The sequence below is a fragment of the Necator americanus genome, chromosome III (genome assembly GCF_031761385.1).
Source record: "Necator americanus strain Aroian chromosome III, whole genome shotgun sequence".
NCBI classification, from domain to species: domain Eukaryota; kingdom Metazoa; phylum Nematoda; class Chromadorea; order Rhabditida; family Ancylostomatidae; genus Necator; species Necator americanus.
Window position 1 is genome coordinate 10,223,108 of NC_087373.1, and position 21,984 is coordinate 10,245,091.

A 21,984-nucleotide genomic window follows, 5' to 3' on the forward strand; every position below is an offset into this window, starting at 1 on the left:
ATCGTACAAAACAGCATTCAGGGGCCGGCTGCTCGCAGTGATTCAGGGAGAGATGAGCGGAACCACCCCGATATCCATAATCTACGACCCCGTATACGGATACTCCACCTGAAGTCCATACCACCCTAGATTCGTGGTATACCATTTTTAACTGTAGAAGTGGGGCCGAGTGTACGATTATGATTGCTACCTGCTTCGGTGGCTTTGTTTTTATACCAAATACAGTCAGCCATTTGAGTACACGCTCTCGACGCGTATGAACTGTATAATTCGCACAGTTTGGGGGCGGAAGTTACTCAAATATACAAGAAGGTTCTGTCATCCAGCACATTGCCGAAGCCCAACCCAACCAGGCCAAATACCTAGATGGATCGCGGAATCGTTGGCAACAACTCCCCGTTTCGTTACGCTTAATTGCCGTACATTTGTAAATCTGAGGTACTCAGGTCGCTCGATGTCGATAGGAAGTTCAATCGAGACGCGCGAAGTTTCGCAGGACATGGAACAGTGACGAATCGATGGATTCTGTGCGAGTTCTCGGCTGTAGATCCAGAAGGTTGAACAAAGCTGGGCTCAAGGACAACACGGCTCGGCGGCAAGCTGTGGGCAATATTAGCAATTTGTCGATTAAGGCAAAAAAAGTCAAGCTGGAGTGAATTAGTCTGTGGTGAGTCGTTATTTTGTATAGAATTTTTCACGGATTCTTTTCATTAGAAGAGAGAATGTCAGACGAATGTGCGGTCGTCTCGACTCGCATTCTGGCAGTCATCTGGCGTGCTCCAGCAGACTGCTCAACACGCGTCGCTAATCTACAAGTTCGTGGTGCGAGGTCATTGATCGCCAGTTGGTGGTCAGGGTTCTGGATGCTGTGTCCCTAGCCATACGATACGGCGAGACGGTGAAACTATTAGGACCGCTTATCTTTAAATACGATTATGAGCGAACGTAGCTGTACACTTCAAGTTCTACGTGCATGTCAAGGTCATTGACAGCGCAAGTCACCGTTTTTCCTCCCTCCTTTGCCATTTAGGTGTATTAGATCATCGTAGTATACACTTCCATCTCTACATGCTCATCCATACGTATATTTGTTTCTTTTTTCATTTTTCCCATCCGAGCCGTTAATGAACGGGTGAGTGACGTTTTTCCATGATCAACTGTACCCAACTTGAGTATTCCTTCTTCTCTTTCAATTTTTAAGGAAGATTTGGTCTGATTAACTTCACTAACTCTTTTTTTCGTTTAATATTCTATCTTAAGCCGGATTGCACATCATCTAACTTTCCTTTTACCTCTGGAAATACTTGAATAACTGCCGAGAATTCTCCTAACAGTGTTTTCATCCATGCTGAAATAGTACATTGTCGTTTGCTGCTGCTTCTTTCGAGATAGTTTTTCTTTAATCTTGTAATTTTCAGAAACCCAACGTAGAGTGTTGTTGTTGTTTCCTGGATAAATTTGTCTCAATCAAAATAGAAAGGAACGCGATGAGTACAAGTTGCTGGATCAAACCGGAAAGTATTAATACTTACAGGTATTCATGATTTTTTTTTGTGATTTGCAATCCATAAATAAATCACCTTAGTCACCATAATCGCCTTGATCACCTTGACTCCCGTTCTTCTTCGAATTAATCAAGCGCGCGCCAGTAATTCGTCTATTTATATCATTGACATGAATGATTGCAGTTGCGCTAGTTTTCTTCTTCTTCTAGAACTTTCTTGCGAAAATCCATTCCTGAAGGTCTTTGAGAAAAGGTTCTTCCTTCTATTTCTTTTAACTTCTCGAATCTTTGAAGCTTCTCGTCTTCCCTTCTCATGTATCGACCATGCCAAATAGAGGTAATTTGGAACAGTTTTGAAGTCGCCATTTTGTTGTGAAGGGAATAAAATCAGTGAGGAACGATGTTAATAAGGAACAATGTCCAAGAGTGCAACACTTATAATTTAGACAAAAGTCCCCTTTTTTGGAATGGTGCGAGAGGTTCCAATTCTGCTTTTGAAACTTTTTTGTTGTTGTGTCTGCCTGAGAACATGTTGTCGTGAGGTGCGAGTTCCTCATCACGATCGTAATTTATTGCGGAATTTTCGAGGCCAGATCATCAGCTTCTCTTCTTTCTTTCTCTTAATATTCTGCTTTTATGTTTTTATAAATATATGTTTAATTTTATAATACGTGCGATTAAAAACACCACTTCTACCGCTTCCGCCGCTTTCACTTGTTCGGTGCCAGTGCGAAAGAATCTCATCAGACAATAAGGTTTTTTTTCAGCTTCAAGGTCCCTTCGAGTTATGGCAAACGCGCGTACAAAGACAATCTGCTGTCTCATCCTGCGCAGAAATCTGCTAAAGTATGTCTTTTTATAAAATCTGAAGTTGCTGTTGATGCTGTGATACGTTTTAATTGTAACCTGACATGCTGCAGGTCGCTTCTCACGAACCTCCTTCCTTGTTGGATCTGACATTTCCAGAGCGGAGTTTGCCTGAGAAAATGAGCAAGTTAGTGTTATAATCTGGGATTTCTCGAATTGGCAAATTTCTTGGCAGAATTTGGTCTACATTTAGTATTTACCTTTGTTCTCTGTTTGTAAGGCAATCCTTCAGAAAAGAATTTCTTCGAGATTCATATGGTTCGCGTTCAACTACACAGGTTTCTGAAACGTGGAGAACTAGTGAGAAGCCATTACCTCCGAAAAGTGTTGAGCCTCGTTATGGTACGTGAAGAGTTCTTTCAATTTGTATGCATAATTTTGCAGTGGTTCCATTCAAGCTAATTTCGAGAAGTAAAACTATTTTGATAAGGGTAAATTCATTTATCTGGCAATGGTCAGTTCATACTGTTTCATAGAAAAACATCTAGACGTGAAGAAATATTTGGAAATTACGAGGAAATAACGCTGCTGAAAGGAGGCCAGGAGGTTCTTCTAAAGTTGACTATTTTTCTGCTATTTTCATTAGGTTTTCCATATTTAAAGTCTTTTCAACTAAGATTAGTAGCATATTTATTAGTATCTGCTTTGTAAAAATATCTTGTGACAAGTAGTAATTTAAGGAGCTGGTATCCTCAATAAATGACTGTCACGGAACGATGAAGGAACCACTTGCTCAATCAAGTTCACATAAATCAATTTTCGCTTAATAATCACTTTATTTACAGGAAAGTCCGAAGAAGAAAGAAAAATGAGGTTTACGCGTGATTCCGACATTCCAAATTCCAAGAAAGGGGTCCGTTGTTAAAAACACAGTACTGAATTGTTCGAAATCACTATTTCTTTTTTACAGCGTAATTACGATGCAGTTATGAACGTCGTTATGGGATCGATAAATGAGAGTCCCCAACAAAAGGAGAGGAATTCGTTGATCGATGGCAACACTTTGAACAAGCTGTTCGTTTTCTAATTTCCTTTTTGGTGACCGATATCCTTATTTCGCCTTATCCAGCATTTCAGTCTACTTAATTCCTCCAGCATATATTTTTGAGCAACGATTATAACTACTGTATCATACCATGTTTTTCTCCATTTTTTTTTTTGAGTCTTGTGCCAACAGTGTTGTTTCGCGCAAGTTTCGACGTGTCGACCAACTAAGTTTTCTCATTTCAAGTGTCCAACAGGCTCATTAATCTCAAAAGAAAGCTATGATTTGATTCATAGATGCGATAGTTGGAGCCGATGCTCCGACCCCTCCACTTTTACCGACCGTCCGCGAAGGGTTCCTCACTTCATCACTTGAGTTGCACCTTATGAAACAGACCCCCTTCACCTGATGAGGATACGGCTCCTCTCTATCGCTTCTATGATTTGATTGGCTTATGCTTTTTCTAAATTCTCTGCCTTTCTTGGCGTCTTCTTGCTGCAGCCGCTTATTAGTCACTAAGACTAAGAGTAGTACGAGTTTGTCTAAGCACTCGTACTCACTTACTTCGTGCCAAAAGCAAAAATTGAAAGCAATGTTGTATCCATGCCGCAACAGAATAGCAAGTTTTTTTTCTTCAAGCTTCATTTTCTATTTTGCCTTCACCATTTTTTCAAAGATACTGCTGCCATGCAATGATATTATTGGTATCCCAATTCGATTTTTTTAAAATAGAAATGCTGCCCCAAAATGTCATTCCTTAGCGACTATCACGCGCGAGTGCTCTAAGTTTTATCACTCCAACTATCCAACTGTCTCAATTATCGCAAAAGAAATCCATTATTTGATTTACTTATGCTTTTTGCAAATCGACTGCCTTTCTCGAATCTTCTTGACTGGAGTTGCTGAGACGATCGATTATGTCACAGTGAGAGCAACGCTTTTAATGAATAACATATTAAGTCGCGCGAACATCACATTATTTTGTGGTGTTTCCATTTTGGGTGAAGTTTTTGTGGTGATTTCTTTGCTCACCAACCCAGACTGAGAGCACTGTTATTAAGAGAGGTTGTACCTATGTTTCAGGTTTAGTTCTGGTGTTTTTTTTTACATATTGACTGTATAATATCGTAGTCCGACCACATCTTTACATCATTTTTTCAGCCTAATTTTCTCGAGACGGTGGATCCAACATAAAATGTCTGCCAAGTTTCATTTGCGCTACTTCCACTGACCACTCTTTCGGACACAAATAGCTACTCGCTTCCCCGAGAGGAAATCCGTCGTGCTGAAGTATGATCAACAGCAGATGAGAATCACCTGAACCGTAGCACTTCATCCGTCTAGTCTATACAGATACCAAATTACATTTGTTTGCTGGAAGCAGGTTCAAATTTTGGAGTGAACCAAATTCACCTCATCGCCTTCCAGTGGATTTACTACGAACCCAAGTCGTACTTTCCTTTTTCAAATTTTGTTCTACGCAAAATGAGCGCTCTGCACTGTTCAGGATTATGACGTTTCTTATCCGATAGGTCCATCTATACTATCAATTTCACAAGTGCTTTGCAGATTAAGGTTGCGTGGGTGTCTTTTCAAAATTTTCCGATTTTTTTTTTGAATTTCTATGAGAATGTTTGTACTCGGGAAGACTCCTTGCATCTTATTGATGCACTCTGGTGCTAAGCCGATCATTCCGTAGCTGCAGCACCGCCTCTAGTAGTCACGATTCTGGATGGCGTTCGGTTATCCATTCCTCGTCAGTCTTCTGTCGAGAAATATTTACTTCGTCAGACACTGAAGGTTACAAGACACCCCATGTTGTCAGCATTCTGGAACTTGATGTCCATATAGTCGGGTCAGAAAGACATGAAGCACGGTGCACTTGCGTAAGCGGCTGCGTTCCAGACGACGTGGTTGAAATCGTGGTGGAACCATTGCGAACTGCAGCGATGAGAGGTGCTAGGATGGGTCTTCGCTCGATCCCAACCGTTACACTCCACCGCACCGCTTCAACCGCAGCCGCTTACATGACTGCATCATGTTTCATGTCGTTTTGACCCTACTATATCTGTTTCTTTTCATAATGCTGTGGAAGTGCGACCAGTGTATGACAGTTTCCCCACCTAGTGGGATTCTGAAATCTTTTTTCGGCTGGACGCGACTGATTGTCATCCTACTCTTCTCCATTATCCAGCGTTGAAATCGGTCATATGTTCTATCTTTGTTATAATCACTAGATATGCTTTCTAATTTTGTCTTCATTGTCTCATGTCTCATGATAACGTAGTTAGTTGAACAATTAGTCTTGAATCATAGTAGTCTACATGTGCGCTGTTTGAAGTTCATACTTTACACTGGATTTTTCTTTCTGAAAGGTAGTACAGCTACAGCTTTTATTTTACTGAACTTCCATTCTAGACATTCTTAAATTCTTACATCGACATAATTTTTCGTCATAAGGTACGACTTCAAGCATTCTTCCAGTGCAATCTTGCCACGTTCACGTCTCCACCGATCACCCAGAAATTCCATTTCTTCTATTGACGTGTTACGTTCCGCCATCTTTCCCAGATTTAGAATTCCCTATTCCCTATTCTGTTCCCCGGTTAACAAATGCAAATCATTGTCATCTTTTACCTTCGAAGGAATCACACACTCACTAATCTTTTATTCAGGAACAAAGAAGATTTCTCAGGCTATAACGGAGGATCGCCCAATGCAGAGTTTTTGAAACGTCACTCTTCCGATTCATTCAATACCCTTTCCTCACCGTCTTCCTTAGGCGGAAAAGATCCTTACAAAAAAGAGCTTACGTTACGCAGTGAGATACCAACCAAAGAAGCAAACCGTTGGGAGTCATGGAGAAATTTGAGCACTAACCAAGCTAAATCCTCGTCCAAACCTGTTGTTCGGAAGGATTCGCCTACGGTTGTCACGGATTCGTGGCGTACGAGCACGCCTAACGCACCAAAGACTGAAAGTTGGAGAAATACTGGCAAGGTAATTTGATTGTTGTGTGATTAGTTACATGGTTCGCGTTTTTCGATAAAACGGCCCAAGCGCTAGAATTTTCCAAACCACTCGGTCATGTTTTATTCAACATTCCTTCGTTTTTCCTGCTATTCGATACAACAGTCTAACAGTTACGTGGTTAAACTTGTAACCTATATCAGCTTTAATTTCCTAGAAATATAGGATACATTCGAACTCTTTTCGTGAGAATCTTATTCGGAGTTCTTCCCGTCTAACTTCGACAGCTTCGTCATTCGCGAGACGAAAAGTTGAGAAATATCTTTCCGGGGAGTGTTGCAGACGTTTGTAACCGTTGTTATGGTTTGCGGCAAGCTTCATTTTTATTCCACAACACTCTTCCAATGTTGTTCCATTTGTATGTCGAGTGTCGACGTACAAGGCTGTGCTCTCACTCGCTGCTCCATCTATGTTCTAGATTGTTTGCCTGAGATCTTCTCCAGTAGTGCGTCTCAGAATTCGAGAGACATCTTCTAGAACACGCGGTTTCATTCTTCCACCTTTTTTCACCTATTGAGGATCTGTTATGGTAAAGGACCGACGTTATGAATTACTTCGATGACTACTCTGATTTACCTGAACATGTTTTCTGTTCCACGAGTTTCTCCGGTCGGATTTTTGATTGAGGTCTTCACAGTTTTCGATCACGTTGTCTATGATTGCTCGCGAAGTTTAGGATATAGCTGGCTCAAAACAACGTGAAGCTAAGCGCAGTTGCGTAGGCGGATGCGGTAGAGCATAGCGATTAGGATCAAATGGGGACTCTTGATAGCACCACTCTTCACTGCAGTTCGCGGTCACTCTCGTCACTATCTCAACCGCTGCTCTACCGCGCCGCTTCGGCCCCGACCAGTTATGCAACTGCACCGAGTTATCGCTTTGACCCCACGATAGCATATCGTCTTCGGGACGCAAAGGCCTTGTTTTGCTGGGATTTGCAAAACTGCAATATTTGTCAATCATTATGAAAAGGTTAAAACTTTTAATGTTGTAAAAAATATTGTGTGTAAAAGAGACTGGTTGGTTTTAGCTTGTAAACTAGATGTACGGTACTTAAAGGACGGTAATCTGTTCGCTATGGAGCTCGTTTTTATTACAAACCGAATATAAAAGATGACACAAAATAAACTAAACATACTACGGTGAAATCTGCCGTTGTGCAGAAACGAGCGTAACCGACTACTTGTGGTATGCGTTCTATGTCAGGAAATGAGTATGGTAAACGACATGATCTCCGCACAGGAGGAAACGAAGGGGTTGGAGAGCATGCAGAGATACAGCAAATATACAACACACTTTAACACAACCTCGCGCAAGGAGAAACGTAGTGTAGTCAGCGTCATTGATCACTACAACACAAGGGTGTTTGTGGGGACATTGCATTTTATGCAAAAAAAAGGGTTCGTGGTGTGCCTGCGTCAGCGAACAAAAGCAGAAACAATACGACGTTTGGCATGGAAAGTAAAATCAGGGAGAAGGGTCACGTATCGATGCGCTTTAACGACAACCGTTGAACATTAGTCGTGTGCGTTTGGGTTCTATGAGATGGTAAACAGGAAGCATTTAACAAACATACGAGCTTGAATTGAGTTATTTTTCAAACAAAATATTCTTTTCTGCGTTTCTTGATCATTCAACTAAAGTTTCAACTAAAAACTGAATTGCCCAACCCCAAAAATGATGCATGCATCAATTTTTTTTTCCTGATCACGTGTGGGAATAAAAATACAGCATTTAGCATACAGCTTTTATTGAAAGTGTTTTTTTTTTCTTAAAGTTTGGAACCGTTGTAATCTTTTTAGCGTCTGTAGATAGATATGTTTCTGAAATTGCTAGATTTGTACGCACTATGTCCGTATTTTACAGAATACTATAGAGAGCAGCATGAAAACAGGAATGATGGAGATAAATAGGCGTCCTTATGATAATAACAAATCTACGGGCATACCACAATTGATGTCCCTTTCGTTTGACAGGTGAGCTAATACTATTCCGTTTTTTTTCACTATGAGAGATTGCCTTTCAAATCAAATCATAGTTCCTTACTTTGGAAGGGAATATCTAGCGTTTGTTCAGCTTACAAAGCTGAGAACGTTAATATTGTACAGTACATATCCACTATTATAATCTGCACCAGTTCACCAACTTACGGATAAGAGCTGGATTTCACACTTTTTTTATGTTACAGAAGTGTAGGACTGAAGGGACTCCAGTTGTCTTTTTTTTTAGCTTCACTTCCTAGTTGCTATAAAGTAAAAACGGTAATGCTTCGACCGAAGACGAAAAAGACGCGAATCCGCGAATTTTCCATCTTTTCTTCATGGCTCGCCTGAAGCCAGGCATGCAGTTAGATATCCACGTGCACCTTCTACAACGTTCAGGAATGTTTTGAGTTCACGATTTTAAAGAATGTAGAAAAATACTGAGAAAACCTAACAAGTGAGTCGTTCATAGAAGCGCCTGTTTTTATGCTTCATGTGTAAAGTACTCAAAAAAGTTGACCTCTTGTAAAAAAAAAAGCTTTACGTGCTAGAAAATTTTGAGCCAATTTAATATATTAATTTTGTTGTGTTTCTTTCGTATATTTCCGTCTAATTCAACACTACTTTATTTGTTTCAGACCAGACTCATTTGGAAGAAAAGGGTACGTTGGAAGAGAGGGCAACAGAAACGTAAGGCGATGAAATTCTTGCAAATCGTCAAAACAAAGATGGAGAAGGAGCTACGAATTCCTCCGTCGGTGACCACAGGCATTTATCCTTGCTATCCGTTTTGTCTTCATTTCATTTGGTCTCGTTGATTGCAAAGTGTTCACTTTGATGTTTCAAGGACTCTTCTTTGAACAATAAGTAATTATTGGAAACATATGTAATAGTTAGTATGAAATAGTTGTGTAATGAATATTATATTAAGCGTATTGAAGCGTATTTCAAGTGCATTGGTTCTTTTTTCAAGTACGAACACATTCAACTGCTATGGTTAGTTGAGTTTCAAAAAATCGAAACTGTCCTGAAGTTTGGCCTGAAGAGCATAATGAAACCAAACGAGCAATAGAAATCTTTATTTTTAATTTATTGAGGGTACTGTTTCGTTGACGAGTGCTAAAGAAAAATGATAGTGGGAGAATTCATTGTACACAAGCCCTGTAATTTAACATGGACGTAGTTTAGAAATACACCGAATATCAGCAGTGCAGTAACGAGATGAATAGGCATTTTCAGCGATAGCTAACTAATACAATTCATTCCGGCCATTTGTACTTACACAAAAGTGAACGCGGCATAAGTTGTTATCCTGACCATCAGGGTGCGCCAAAATTAAAGCGAAAATACCCGCGCGGACAATTGGAACCCGTGTTTGGAGCTGATACTTTCCTCTACTTTTCTTGTTTTCATTGTGTTACAATGTTCATATTTATTACATTTAAAATATGTATGGGTGAGTCGGTAAAAGGCTCGACCGTGACTGTCGGGTCAAAACAACATGAAACATGGACATCTGCGTAAGCGGCTGCGCTCAAAGCGGAGCGGTGGAGCGCAGCTGTTGGGATCGTGTAAGGATCCACGCTACCGCCATACACCTCTGCAGTTCGCCATGGTCTCACCTCGATTCCAACCGCTGTCTCCACCGCACCGCTTCCGAGCGCGGCCTGCGCTTGCGCAACGGCCCGTGCTTCATGTCGTTTTGACCCAACTATACACGATTAGTGTTCTTTAGTGTCAACCAAGCCTCTCATCCTTCTTGACTCGATAAACTGGTACCAAGAATATTCGAGAAGATAAAAACACTGACTTGTCACAACTCATTGCAGAGGTCCACACTCGTACATAAACATCAAACGATTCCTAATTGAAATCGAAAGTGTGCCTGCCTTCAAATAGAGATCGATCAACGCCGTGCACTCTGTCTTGCCACATTCGATCATGAAAATATCTCACTCTTAGTAAGATGAGACTCTCCTGCCAGCGTTCTTCGATAATCGAGCATCATCGGCAACACTTCTTTTCAAGCGAAATTAAAAGATAAAGTGTCTGGCGGTAATCGATCCGCATGGGATGCGCCAACGTGTTCGCATAAATTCAGAATTGTTTGAGGTTTACGAACGCGTGTCCAGCTTATACAATGACGCGGGGCTAACACATGAATCAAGTCAGTGATTTTATCCTCTCAGACAACTCTGGCGCCAATTTGCAGAACCAATTTACAGAACTTACAGGATTGATGAAGATCCTCGTTGTCACTGGAGCGGTTTTGAACCACCAATCTATCGTGTATTTAAAGCGGGACTTCGTACCTACTGCGCTGCACCTATCCTTATGTGAGATTAGCGTTCGTAAGTACATGAAAGTGTCATGCGTAGAGCTTCAACGCTACGAAGTTATGTGGACCGAAGATGATTACTGCGGACGCGGAAGACGTGTCTGTGACCACCACGTAAAATCTTAGGGAAGTGTGCGAATGAGCTCACATGAACCTTTGGTCCTCTGAACGCCATGGAGAAATGGTCGTCAAGCAGATTTCGATTATAAGACTCTTTTCCAAGCCGGAAGTGAAGTCCTACAGGAAGAGTATGAGACAAAAAAAATCACTGATGCCAAGACTATCAAGAGAAAGAGGTGCAGTCGAAGCAACTGCTCAGAGGGTTCAGAAGTCAACTTCATTCTCTAGTTCTCTTCGCAGATGAGAACTTGTTTGCAGTTGAAAAAGCAGTCAACGATAACGCTGATCGTATATACGCTGTTTTGAACGTTCATGTGACTGTGACTCGCTCACCTCATTCTTCTTCTGTCATGAATTTTTTGTTGACGCAATAGGCGAACCCAGAACACCACTATGGTCATTTCCTCAAGGAGTGAAAGTGAGCATCTGGAACTATATACACCCTCTGGAGGATAAATGGATATTCTGAAATAATGCTCATACCATCGGGACCTATCAACAGTGGCTCCCGCTCACAAGAAGACGGGAGTAGTGCAGAACTGGTGCAAAGCTGTTCCCCAACTTCAGTAGTGTTCGATGAATGGCCAGGCACCTTTCCTTGTTTGAATCCGATGAACTACAGTGTTTGATCCATTGTGGAGGCAGAAACCTGCTTGAAACCTTACCGCTTTGTGGATTCATTGAAGAAAGCTACGGGACGAACTCAACGCGCCGCACTTGCGTGGCACAGTCGATCCGTTCGCGAAACGTCTCAACGCTTCTGACAACGGAGATATTTTCGAAGCTCAATGTTTTTTTTTCTGTTTACAACAGAAGAAAACTTTTATTTTTACATTGTCGGCCCCTTAAAACTATTGCATCTTCGCTCTGGACGGCCTGAATAATTTAAAGTTTTGAATAGTTTTGGTTTCTTTATTCTTTATTACATAACACTACCATAGTGTTCTGCACTTTCGCATTCGATCCATCTAGCTGCCCAATATTATATTTTATAACATATTAACATAACAACAGTTTTCTAGTTTCTAAATAGTTTTTAAATAATAAAGTTTGGTTCACCTTATATTACTTGAACCGAACTCTACTAATACAAAAAAGGCAATCATCGGAAATCCTCATGAATTTATTAAATCAGAAACATCTTATCAGTCGCAGCTGCTTCTTCCTCAATGGAGATGTCCTGGAAGCACCTCTTCACGATGACGCCTCTCAGTGTTGTCATATTTCGTGCAGATTCGGGAACCGATTGGAGATGACCGTAGATTTTTCTCTCGCTCACTATGAAAACATCTTGTTGAGAGCTTCTAGAGTATTTTTGAGACATTTTTCAGTTGTGAGGAACTTTTTCTAAATTTTTTTTTTGTATGACCTTCAGCTGAACTCTGTTACACGAAGGCTCCGTCGAACCACGTAGTTTTGCTGGAAGTTTGAAGACTACAATGATGTGTTTTTTATGACAGAAGAAAACGAGCCCATTTCATTTGCTAATCACTAGTCGCCCGCCGCAAACCTTTCGTATTTCGACGTTGCTGTCATTGCTACTGAGCGAAATTGCCGATGAACCAGTCTTTTGTCCATGGAAAGTTGCTTGAACCAAGTAGCACTACCCCTGAGTGCTTTTCTGAATTCTAAAATGTTCTCATGTTGCACACATTTGTGCAGCATCAAACCGAAACGTTTAGAGGCGTCACCCTACGAATCTGGGGTGATACGGGTTTTAGGCGCATAACGCATATACGGGGTCGTAGATTGTGGGGAAGAGGGTGATTCCGTTCACCTCTCCCTGTATCAGTGCAAACGGACGACCCCGCAACTGTTTCTTGCGACGGGTTCTGTTGCAATGCGCAACCATTGCTCCCCGCCCCCACCTGCGATTCGTCGGAATGTGTTTTCGACAAATTCATAGGGTAATCCCTTTAATGATGAAATCACTTTGTTAAAGGATCGGATGATCATCGCGCACCAAGAGTGGATTTTTGATGCTCGCGGGCACCTGCTGACATCCAGTTAAAGGCATCACCTCACGAATATGAGGTGGAACGGATTTCAGGTGGAGTATTCGAATACGAGATCGTAGATTAAGGAAAGGGGGTGGTTCCGCCCACTTCTTCGTAATTGCCGTAAAAAACGGCCTGGAAAATACGGCTTTGAGCGTTCCGGCGCGCTATTTTCTACAACGAATTCGATTGGAGCACGCCAGCCCTGTGGACGCGTCGCACCTTCCGGGCCGTTTTTTACGGCAATTAGGAAGAAGCGGACGGAACCACCCACCTCTCCGTAATCTACGATCTGGTATACTCCCACCTGAAATCCGTTCCACCTCAGATTCGTGGGGTGATGCATTTAACCAGACTCCCGTGCACCGGTTGCCTGTAATGTTCCTCGTGTTAAAATGTTAAATATAAGGACTCAATGAATGCACTCTTTCAGAAATAGGCGGTACGGAATGCAACGACGAAAGAATGTTTCAGGAAATGATTGACTCCAGTCGCCGAGTCCCCGTGCCCTTTTAACTAATGCTTGTGCGCTTTCGGTAGAATGCGTGTCTTTGTCTAAACTCGTTTTTGATCCAAGTATCAGTTTTTATCCTTCTTATCGAACTTTTCACATTCTTTGGATGCGTGTCACATTCATCTATCGATTTCTATGAAAACTTCTAGCTCTAATTATTCCCCCTCTATTTCTCGTCTCTTGTTTGCTTCTATATTCCTAATTCGTTTCAAGGGAACTTCATTCAGCAGTTTATTCTGTATGTTCACAATTTTTTCGCTCTACTTTTATGAGGCAAAAATTTTTTCAATTGGATTTCAATTCCTATGTAGTTCGATATCATTCAAGTAGATCAGTAATAATCAATGATCGAAAATTTCTTGAACAACTGCTTTCCACCTATTTTTTCAACGTATAGTCGAATTAAGACTATTCATACTGGAAGATATTTTTCTTTTCTTTCTTTTCTTTTTTTCTTTTTTTCTTTTTTGGATGATCGAGGACTGGTTAGGTTTAGTGCTCAGTGTATGGATTACGGACTACCTACCTATGTTTAACTGATCATACATGTTACTATGGAGATGAGCGGTCAAATGACGGCTCTCAATAATTTATACACTAATCTTCTCGAAGGGAATGAATTATTGAATTTAAGGAGTGAGGAGTTCGGATCAAAACACTTATCCAGCGATCTTTCATCTTTTTGATCACTCTTTCGTTGGATGAACAGAATGTGAACACGAGCGTAGGCGTTGTTTTTGACTTCCGCTGCACAGAAATATGATGCGTTTCTGGAAAACTTCTTTGTATAGGTCTCCCATCCTCGATACTGCATTGTAAATATTCCTTGTGCAAAGGTCTTTTTTTCCGCAGCTCAATTTTTCTCTTTGCCCTTGGACAAGCAACTTTCTTACTGGATGACCATCCCAAGTCAAAATTGTTTACAAGAACTGCACTTTCCGTACAGTTCAATATGACGTAAAACAAGAACGTGTTCTATCCCTTTCATTCTTATTTCTCCATATCATCACAGCGGACTATCGACTCGTTTCTCCACTGCTAAATATTTCAGACTTTTTACTTTTTTCTGGTGGATTGTGAGTATATGTGATATGGTAGAGTCAAAACGACATGAAACACGGCGCACATGCATAAGCGGCTGCGCTCGAGGCGGCGCGGTGGAGCTCGCGGCTAGGATCGACGTGGGATCGTCACGAACTGCAGCGATGAGTGAGGCTGTAGTAGGGTCAAAACGACATAAAGCACGGTGCAATTGCGTACGCCGCTTCTCTCGAGGCGGTGAGCTGGACCGTAGCGGTTAGGAGCGTACTGAAGCCCTTGCTGGCACCACATATCGCTGCAATTCGCGATTGTCCCATCTCAGTTCCAACTGCTGTCTCCACCGCGTTGTTTCGAGCGCGTACGCAAATGCACCGCAACTACACTCGTGATTCATGTCGTTTTGATCCGATTGTATATGAATAGATAAATATAGTCGGGTCAAAACGACATGAAGCACGGTGCAGTTGCGGGTGGAGCGAAGCGATTAGGATAGAGTCAGGACCCCTACTACCACCGTTCATTGCTGCAGTTCGCGATGGTCCCACCTCGACTACAACCGCTACGCTCCATCGCGCCGCTTCGAGTGCAACCTCTTGCGCAACTGCACCGGTCCTCATGTCGTTTTGACCCAGCCCTAGAAAATGCTTATGCTGACGACATCAATCGATTTTACCTCGTGCCGTCTCCTCCAAGTTTGTCTTTGATGGTTGCTTCCAAGTTACAATTGGTCATATCGATTGTTAACATTATCAACTGAACGGCATCTTTTTCCCGGAGAGACGAAGGAAAAGAAGTTTATGCAAATTTCCTGCCTTGCTTAGTACCGTTCCTTCAAAAAAGACAAAGAATGAAGTCCCAGGCTTTGATCAGCTCAGGATCGTAGATCTTGGTTTCGTGGCCTCTACAATGACTTGTGAGGATCAACCGATGGATTGAGTTAGTGTCTTTATCTTCAGAGACAAGTTTAACACTAATTTATCAAACTCTTAGGGGTGAATGGCTCGCTTGTTCTTGGTTGGCTTCGCCCGTGCGAACCGCGGTGAACGTATTATCGTATCTTATGCAAGTGATTATCTTATCTTACATAAAATTATCAAGTTGGTTGTGTGTACATACTCAAGATCGCATTGCAATCAATACTTTTCCAGTTTGGTCTATTTGGCACATTCCTCGGCTTCGTTCACTGTCTGTCTTTCAAAAAGACGTTCTGTGTACTTATAGGCTAGATCGTGGTCAAGGTCGAATGAAGTAGTTATGGTAACTGGAACCCTTGGTAAGAAAATGAGTAGTTTTCATCCGTAACTGTGCGATTCGTGAAAGGTTAACAATTAATATCGAATAACGGCACAATTCAAATATTTTTAAGTGCATTTTCCTTGTATAATGGAGAAACGTGAAGCGATAGCATGACCAGCACATCTATTTCGTTGCAAATTACTTGCAAAGAAAATGATTATCACCGTTAAGGGAGGCGGTACGAGCATCCACGTGAAAACCATGCGTTCCCAAGAAAGACATATGACGACCGAAGCGTAGGAATGAGAAATTAAAATTATCATCTACATGCTAATTGATTATTGGGCGGGTGAAAAGCAGTGGTCCGATACGGAGCTTAACTAGGGTAGAAAAATACGAAAGTAGAGGATAAAAAGTTCGGTCATTCGATTGATACCGTATCTACATCTTAATTTCATGAAATTTGATGATGGTGGTGATTCCAGACACTACTCACCTATTCTTACTTGGTCTCAGATTCTAGGTGATAGGTTCCGCTGCGACAGTACGGTACATAGTTCCACACCACCTCGGACAACTATTTTAGCACTCCTAGGTCGATAAATTGGTGCTTAACTTGTCTGGAAGGAAAAAAAGGGCGACGTGATACACAGATTGACCCGCTCATTTCATTGTACAGAAAGATACGCTCATAAGTCTCGAATAACGACTCTGAATTGAAGCTGAACGCACAAGTGGATCCCACAGCGATTGATTAGCGCCTAACACTTCATCCTTCCACTTCTCAGGGGATCTTCTACCACAAGGCCGTACTGTATTTCCTATCGGAGACTAAAGTCCAAATCTCAAGCCCTATTCATTCTTGGTGGAAGTTTCTTGTACTATTCGCATGTCTGCGATCACAGACACCGCCATTGCTATGACGTCACCAAGACGTGGTCATTTTTTCAGCGCGTGTTCCGTGTTGTCCGTGCTTTTTCTTCTTTTAAATCCTCCTCTTTAATCATCATAAATTTTTGTCTTGTAGGTATTGATTTCTGCTGGTTTGAGGTTGGTGAAGGAAATAAACTTCCAAAAGTCGATGATGAGAAGTAGTCGTCGTGGCACATTTCCATCACGTACTACTACGTATCAGGACCACAGTATTGAATTCTTCCCTCGGTATCTTTTAAGTGATTTCTAACAAACGTTGGAAAATTACCTTCTTTCTGAGGAAGTATTCATTTGAAACGGAAATGGAACTTTTTGGAATAAGCATAATTGCAGTGGGCCGAACGATGTTCGACGACCACGAGATGTTCCTGGTGTATATTCTAGTAGCGGCACGGATGAAGTTGGTTTTGTTTTATTTCTTGCTACAAAATCAACTAGCTTTCAAGAAGTTTTGTAGTACGGCTGCGTTCGATAACATCTTGCTTTTTTCTTATGGCTTATTGATATTTAATGGATATGAGTACATTGTACTCTGACAATTAGCGATAATGTTAATCCTATTCAAATTTCATAAGTTTTCAGTGATATTTATTCAGGCATACTCGCGTTCTAGACGGGATCTAGAATTTGAGAGAAGAAGTGATTTCCAGAATAGCAGTCGCATAGCGAGCGACTTCTCACAAAATGATGAAAGGTGATCAAGATTCTTAATTTCCTCTTTGCTGTACCTTACATTTAAATTACAGAAGAGGAAGCAGCTATCTTCCACGTGAGCGAGGAGGACCACTCTACGTAATTCTTTCTCTAATTCAATTCCTTTACTTTATTTTTTTTTTGAACAACAACATCGTGCAACGAAGTATTCATTTTAGGACGGTCGAAATTATGCTCCAACTTTGAGTAGTCTCAGTTACTCTGTGTCCGCTGATAATCGCGTGCCTACTAGAGAAAGTGACTCTCGTTATAAGTATCTCAGCGAAGGATGGTAAATTTCGTTTTTTTTTTTTCTTCTTAAGAACGCGTTCGGTGTTAATTGTATTTTGCAGGTATAATGACTATAAAACAACTGCATCTAGCAGCTCTACTTCACTTCCTCAAGGGATCTCTTACGGAAGTCGTGATTACCGCGATTCTAGAAACGGATATAATGATCAAGCTCCTGTTCGAGAAAGTGAAAGAATACGTGCCGAAAAAAGTTCTCATTTGGCCGTTGGACCTTCTCCAACTATATCTAAATATGGTTATCTTAATGCTTGTAAGTTTCAACACTCGCTGAAAGAGAAGCGATTTTGATTTCAGGCACTTATATTCCTTGGCTACGCAAATAATTATCTCGAATTTAGCAATAGCGCGTGAGACGAGGGAATTGCAACAAAGAATGGCAGCCATCCAGCGTGAATTGGACATGCTTGAAAAGGAGAAGAAAAAGGTTCGTTTATCATGCAAAAGTGGCATCCCTTCTCAACATTTGTTCCTCCTCATTTTAGTGCTTAGTAGATTAATTCCATTTTATGCACGGTTATGCTCACTTACAGTTTTGCGTGATATTAATTACCTGCAATCGCTCTCTTACAGTATTCAGTAATTTTTCAAGTTAGATTCCTTTTGCTTTGCAAATTTCTGACAAATTATAAACCCTAAGAAAGCTGACATCCTTTAAACTAAGCATTGCGAAGTGCGCGCCTGTATTAAAAGACATTAGGGAAGTGGTTTATTTCAAGTTTTAGTTTTTAATAATCACGATGTAACTATAACTACGAAGTAGAACAGAATTAAAGGTGCATGGAGATTTTTTATCTGTAACATTTCGACATTTTCGTCGATTTCGGCATTCTCACGTTCCTTCTCTTCCACAGAAACAGTCTTCTGCAGATAACAATTTATTTTTTTTCTATTTTGCCAACGTAGTTTGAACGTATTTGCGAAAAAAAAATGGAGAAGGGTGTGACCCAGACAAATTGAAGAGTTCACCGTTTATCGTTGGCATTGAAATCAATCAGCTGATAAATGCTCCCAGAAGTTGAAGGTGATAAAACCAAAAACGTTTTATTGCAGGGAAGCATTTCATAATTGTTCAGCAGGAAACATGAAATTCTTTGAAAAGAAAAAAAACTTGCTTCCACCAAGAAAACAATCTAGAAATTTAGTCCATAGAAAGGGAATCCAGTTTTTGAATGGTGGAAGGGAACCACTGCTACTTTCTGATCTCTTGACTCTTTTTCTGTGAAAAGTTGGTTCGTTACACCATTCAGTTATGTAGAATAGTTTATTTTGATAAACATACTCGAATCCCGAGAGTTTTATTGTAAATTTCTTCAGGAACCGCTTGAGAATTCCTTCTATCGTAGACTTGATCACTATTATGATAGCTAATATTGTTTTTAACCATTACTTTGTCAGTTACTTTTCTCAGTTTATATTCAGAATTCTTCATAATCGCGTACACAGCCCTCCTCTGAACATAATTTCTTCAAAACACTGAAAAAGATACTCATTCACGAGTTTGAGGATGACCTTCAGTTTGTTGATACGATAGAGTGTTACCTCTTTGTTTCTAACAGGAAGTGCATCGGCATATAAACTATTTGTAGGCGGGTTCTCATTGATATCTATTCTTAATCTAGGCTGTTTTTTTTCCTTCCCTGCTACTCCCTTTTCTATCTCCCTCTATTGCGAACACCCTATTTATCAAGTTGAGTTATCTTCCACTATCGTACAATCTCGACTTACTCATGAAGATACCAATGTTGCTGAGACTTCCAACCCAAACCTAGTTTTATAACTTTTAAGTCTGGTACATCTAACCTTGTACCAAGTAAAAAAAAGGAAAACTACGATCGAACTCTGGAATCCAATGCCTACGACGGGATTCACTTTTTGTTAAATTAGTAATAATTGAAATCAGCTAAATATAATGGAGAAGTAGGCAGAGTAGAATTTCAACTGAGCTGCAACGTCTTCGACGCCAGTCGACGTCGCTGGTCAAGCTCAGTTATTCTTTCCTTTAAAAATATAGTTCAGCCAGCAGTCTTCGGCTCGCTGCCTCCCAGAAACTTTCGAAGCCGTCACTCGAATGGAGAAATACTCAGTGTTGGACATCACTTTTGATTACTTTTGTCTATTGCCTGCTTTAGGGCAGTCGCAGTCCGGAGTATCAACGAGATCGGAATGATGCGCGAAGAGAAAGAAGGGTACGCCGCGAACCACATTCATCGTCTCATTCATCATCAACAAACCCTCCACCAAGGCGGGATGCCGCTGAACAAGCAAGACTTGAGCGAGAGCGAGAGAATTTAAGAAGACGTGAAAGAGAACTGGCCAGAAGAGAAGAAGAACTACTACGTAAAGAGCGCCGATTACGTGAACGAACGCCTCCACGATCAGTACGACCGGCAATGTCACAGCCGAGACGCGGAACACTATTCAAAGGCCGACGTTTCATTTCGCATCCACGACTTCCTGTGCGCGCCAAACGTGTTGAGAGGATACTTAGCAATCTAGAAGTGAGACTACCGGAGAAAAGAAGAGCCGTGCGCACTAAAGACGTGCCAGTGAAGAAAGAATCAAGACCGTCATTGAAAAGAAGAATTGAAACGAAACGAGAGCATAAAGAAGAGCAAGATGTAACCAGAAACAAAGCCGCGGGAAATGAAGGTTATTTTTACAGTTGACAGCTAGGTTGTAATTTTGTGCAATTCTAATTGTCAATATGACACTATGCGCGATGACATCATTCCTTTGAAATAGCCTTGCTATCAATGCTGTGAACCTTAGTTGTGCATATTTTTATAAATCCGCAGTGAGCGACCTTGTTGCTACTCCTATTTTATCAGCTCTATTAAAAACTCTTTCAGAAGCTAAAAATTTGTCCCAACAAGCTGTTGCTAAGATGCTTGACAAAGCTATTGGACCTGAAGAACTGGATAATTACGAAACACCAAGGTATTGTGGATAGATGTCCGTTTGAAACGAAAATTTCCTGGATGATATTATCATTTGCAGGCAACGCGCCCTTGCACAGCTTCTGAGCCATTGCGATAGGAAATTGCTGACGGGAGAAGTTCTTAAGAAGTTTGGAATTATGGAAAATGAGAGCGAACAAACTGACAAGGATAGCTACAAAAAAAGAAGTGAGTGATCCTCTTCCGCACTTTTCTATATAAGAGTACAAGCATGAATGCGGTTAGTCGGATGATCTGTGTCCTGATGTGTTGTTAGAATATCAAGACCGTTTTGTTTCTTCGCTGTTTACTTGCTTTTCACTGAAGATCTTGAAGAACCACAGGAGAATTGTGCGCTCTTACAATCGATGCCCTTCTGCCGGTGTATGAGCGCTGAGTTCATAGAACGTTAATCGCTTCGATGCGAAGAAAAATTGTTTATCCTTTCTACCGCTTAGTCTTGTTGCTGAATCCTCTCCTGTCCTCGTTGTGTATTTTTCTATGAGTGTGAAGAGATCCGATTGAAGAAAAAAACGGTGGTGCGAGGGGTGTTTATGCAGCAGCAGCAGATACAACAAAGGGACATCTTTTAAGTGACGCTCTCTTTCATCAATCGACAAAAAGGAGATTTAATGTCGTAATGGGGTATCATAAACAATCTTAGCTGTTTCAGAGAAGTTTATTCACCTATAGGACTGCTTTAAGTTTTTTCTTTATTCAATATAATTTCTGGATAAAAGTCTATCCCCAGAGCAGTCATCATACTGAAACGTAAAATGCTCGATGAAACGGATTGCGGCAATAATATCATTGTAACTTGTTGTCAAGATAACCGCACTGTCTCATTCAATCTTTTTATATGTGGGAAGAGCTGTTTCGGAGAGACTTCTCCTGAACGATTAACATTTGTTTTTTAGTTTGTGTCAGGACGCATAACCCGACGACATTTGGTTCACTCGATCAGTTTGTGCCACTGCGATCCTTTGAGGAAGAGGTGGTTGTAGAACCTCCCAATATGGAAAACGAAGAGGTTCGAAGAGATTCTTTACATTTCTGGGTATTTTCTTCTTACCTCTCTTAATCAGTATTTGCTTCAGGTATTTGAAAATCTGAAAACTGCACTAGGTTTTTCATCTTCATGAAATGAAGCAATTACTGCAGTGATTTCTCAGTGAAAATTTGCTGCTGCGTGACACTCTATCATTGATTGTTTTGTGCTTTTCTTTTCTCTGTCCAAAACTTGCAGTTGATATGCAGTATTAGATTTTCTGAAGAATTAGTTAGCCAGTACTTATTCTTTTGCAATTTAACTGTTTGTTTATTATTAGAACAGCCTTCATCCTAGTGTGAGATTTTTCTAGTTTTCAGGAAATTCCCAGAAAAAATCGTAGTTTCATTTCACTTTTAACTCTATTCCGATTTTCCTTTGTGGTTTCTCTTTATTCTCTGTTTTCTGTGGAACGTGTAATTCCTTCTGCTTCTTTTCTAGGAGTATC

General features: G+C 40.9%; 1 protein-coding gene across 3 annotated transcripts; it reads left to right on the forward strand.

Annotated features, from left to right (window-relative positions):
• Positions 1 to 722: 722 nt before the first annotated feature.
• RB195_009164 (uncharacterized protein) lies at positions 723 to 21,630 on the forward strand (the record flags this gene model as incomplete). Of its 3 annotated transcripts, XM_064196021.1 has the most annotated exons (25): positions 1,488 to 1,534; positions 2,272 to 2,350; positions 2,425 to 2,498; positions 2,604 to 2,713; positions 3,157 to 3,224; positions 3,282 to 3,385; positions 6,032 to 6,356; positions 8,253 to 8,362; positions 9,007 to 9,030; positions 15,297 to 15,314; positions 15,369 to 15,444; positions 15,600 to 15,651; positions 16,642 to 16,664; positions 16,750 to 16,775; positions 16,881 to 16,947; positions 17,144 to 17,241; positions 17,294 to 17,339; positions 17,420 to 17,532; positions 17,594 to 17,802; positions 17,891 to 17,976; positions 19,682 to 20,201; positions 20,402 to 20,489; positions 20,550 to 20,677; positions 21,406 to 21,518; positions 21,586 to 21,630. In XM_064196021.1, 25 exons carry the CDS (start codon positions 1,488 to 1,490, stop codon positions 21,628 to 21,630), a joined length of 2,649 nt encoding a protein of 882 aa, XP_064047166.1. The 3 variants fall into 3 exon arrangements, with proteins under 3 accessions (XP_064047165.1, XP_064047166.1, XP_013296295.2); XM_013440841.2 differs by lacking the exons at positions 1,488 to 1,534; positions 2,272 to 2,350; positions 2,425 to 2,498; ... (7 more) ...; positions 15,600 to 15,651; positions 16,642 to 16,664 and having other exon boundaries at positions 15,375 to 15,475; positions 16,665 to 16,775; XM_064196020.1 differs by lacking the exons at positions 15,297 to 15,314; positions 15,369 to 15,444; positions 15,600 to 15,651; ... (11 more) ...; positions 21,406 to 21,518; positions 21,586 to 21,630 and adding an exon at positions 723 to 815 and having other exon boundaries at positions 1,419 to 1,534; positions 9,007 to 9,070.
• Positions 21,631 to 21,984: the final 354 nt, after the last annotated feature.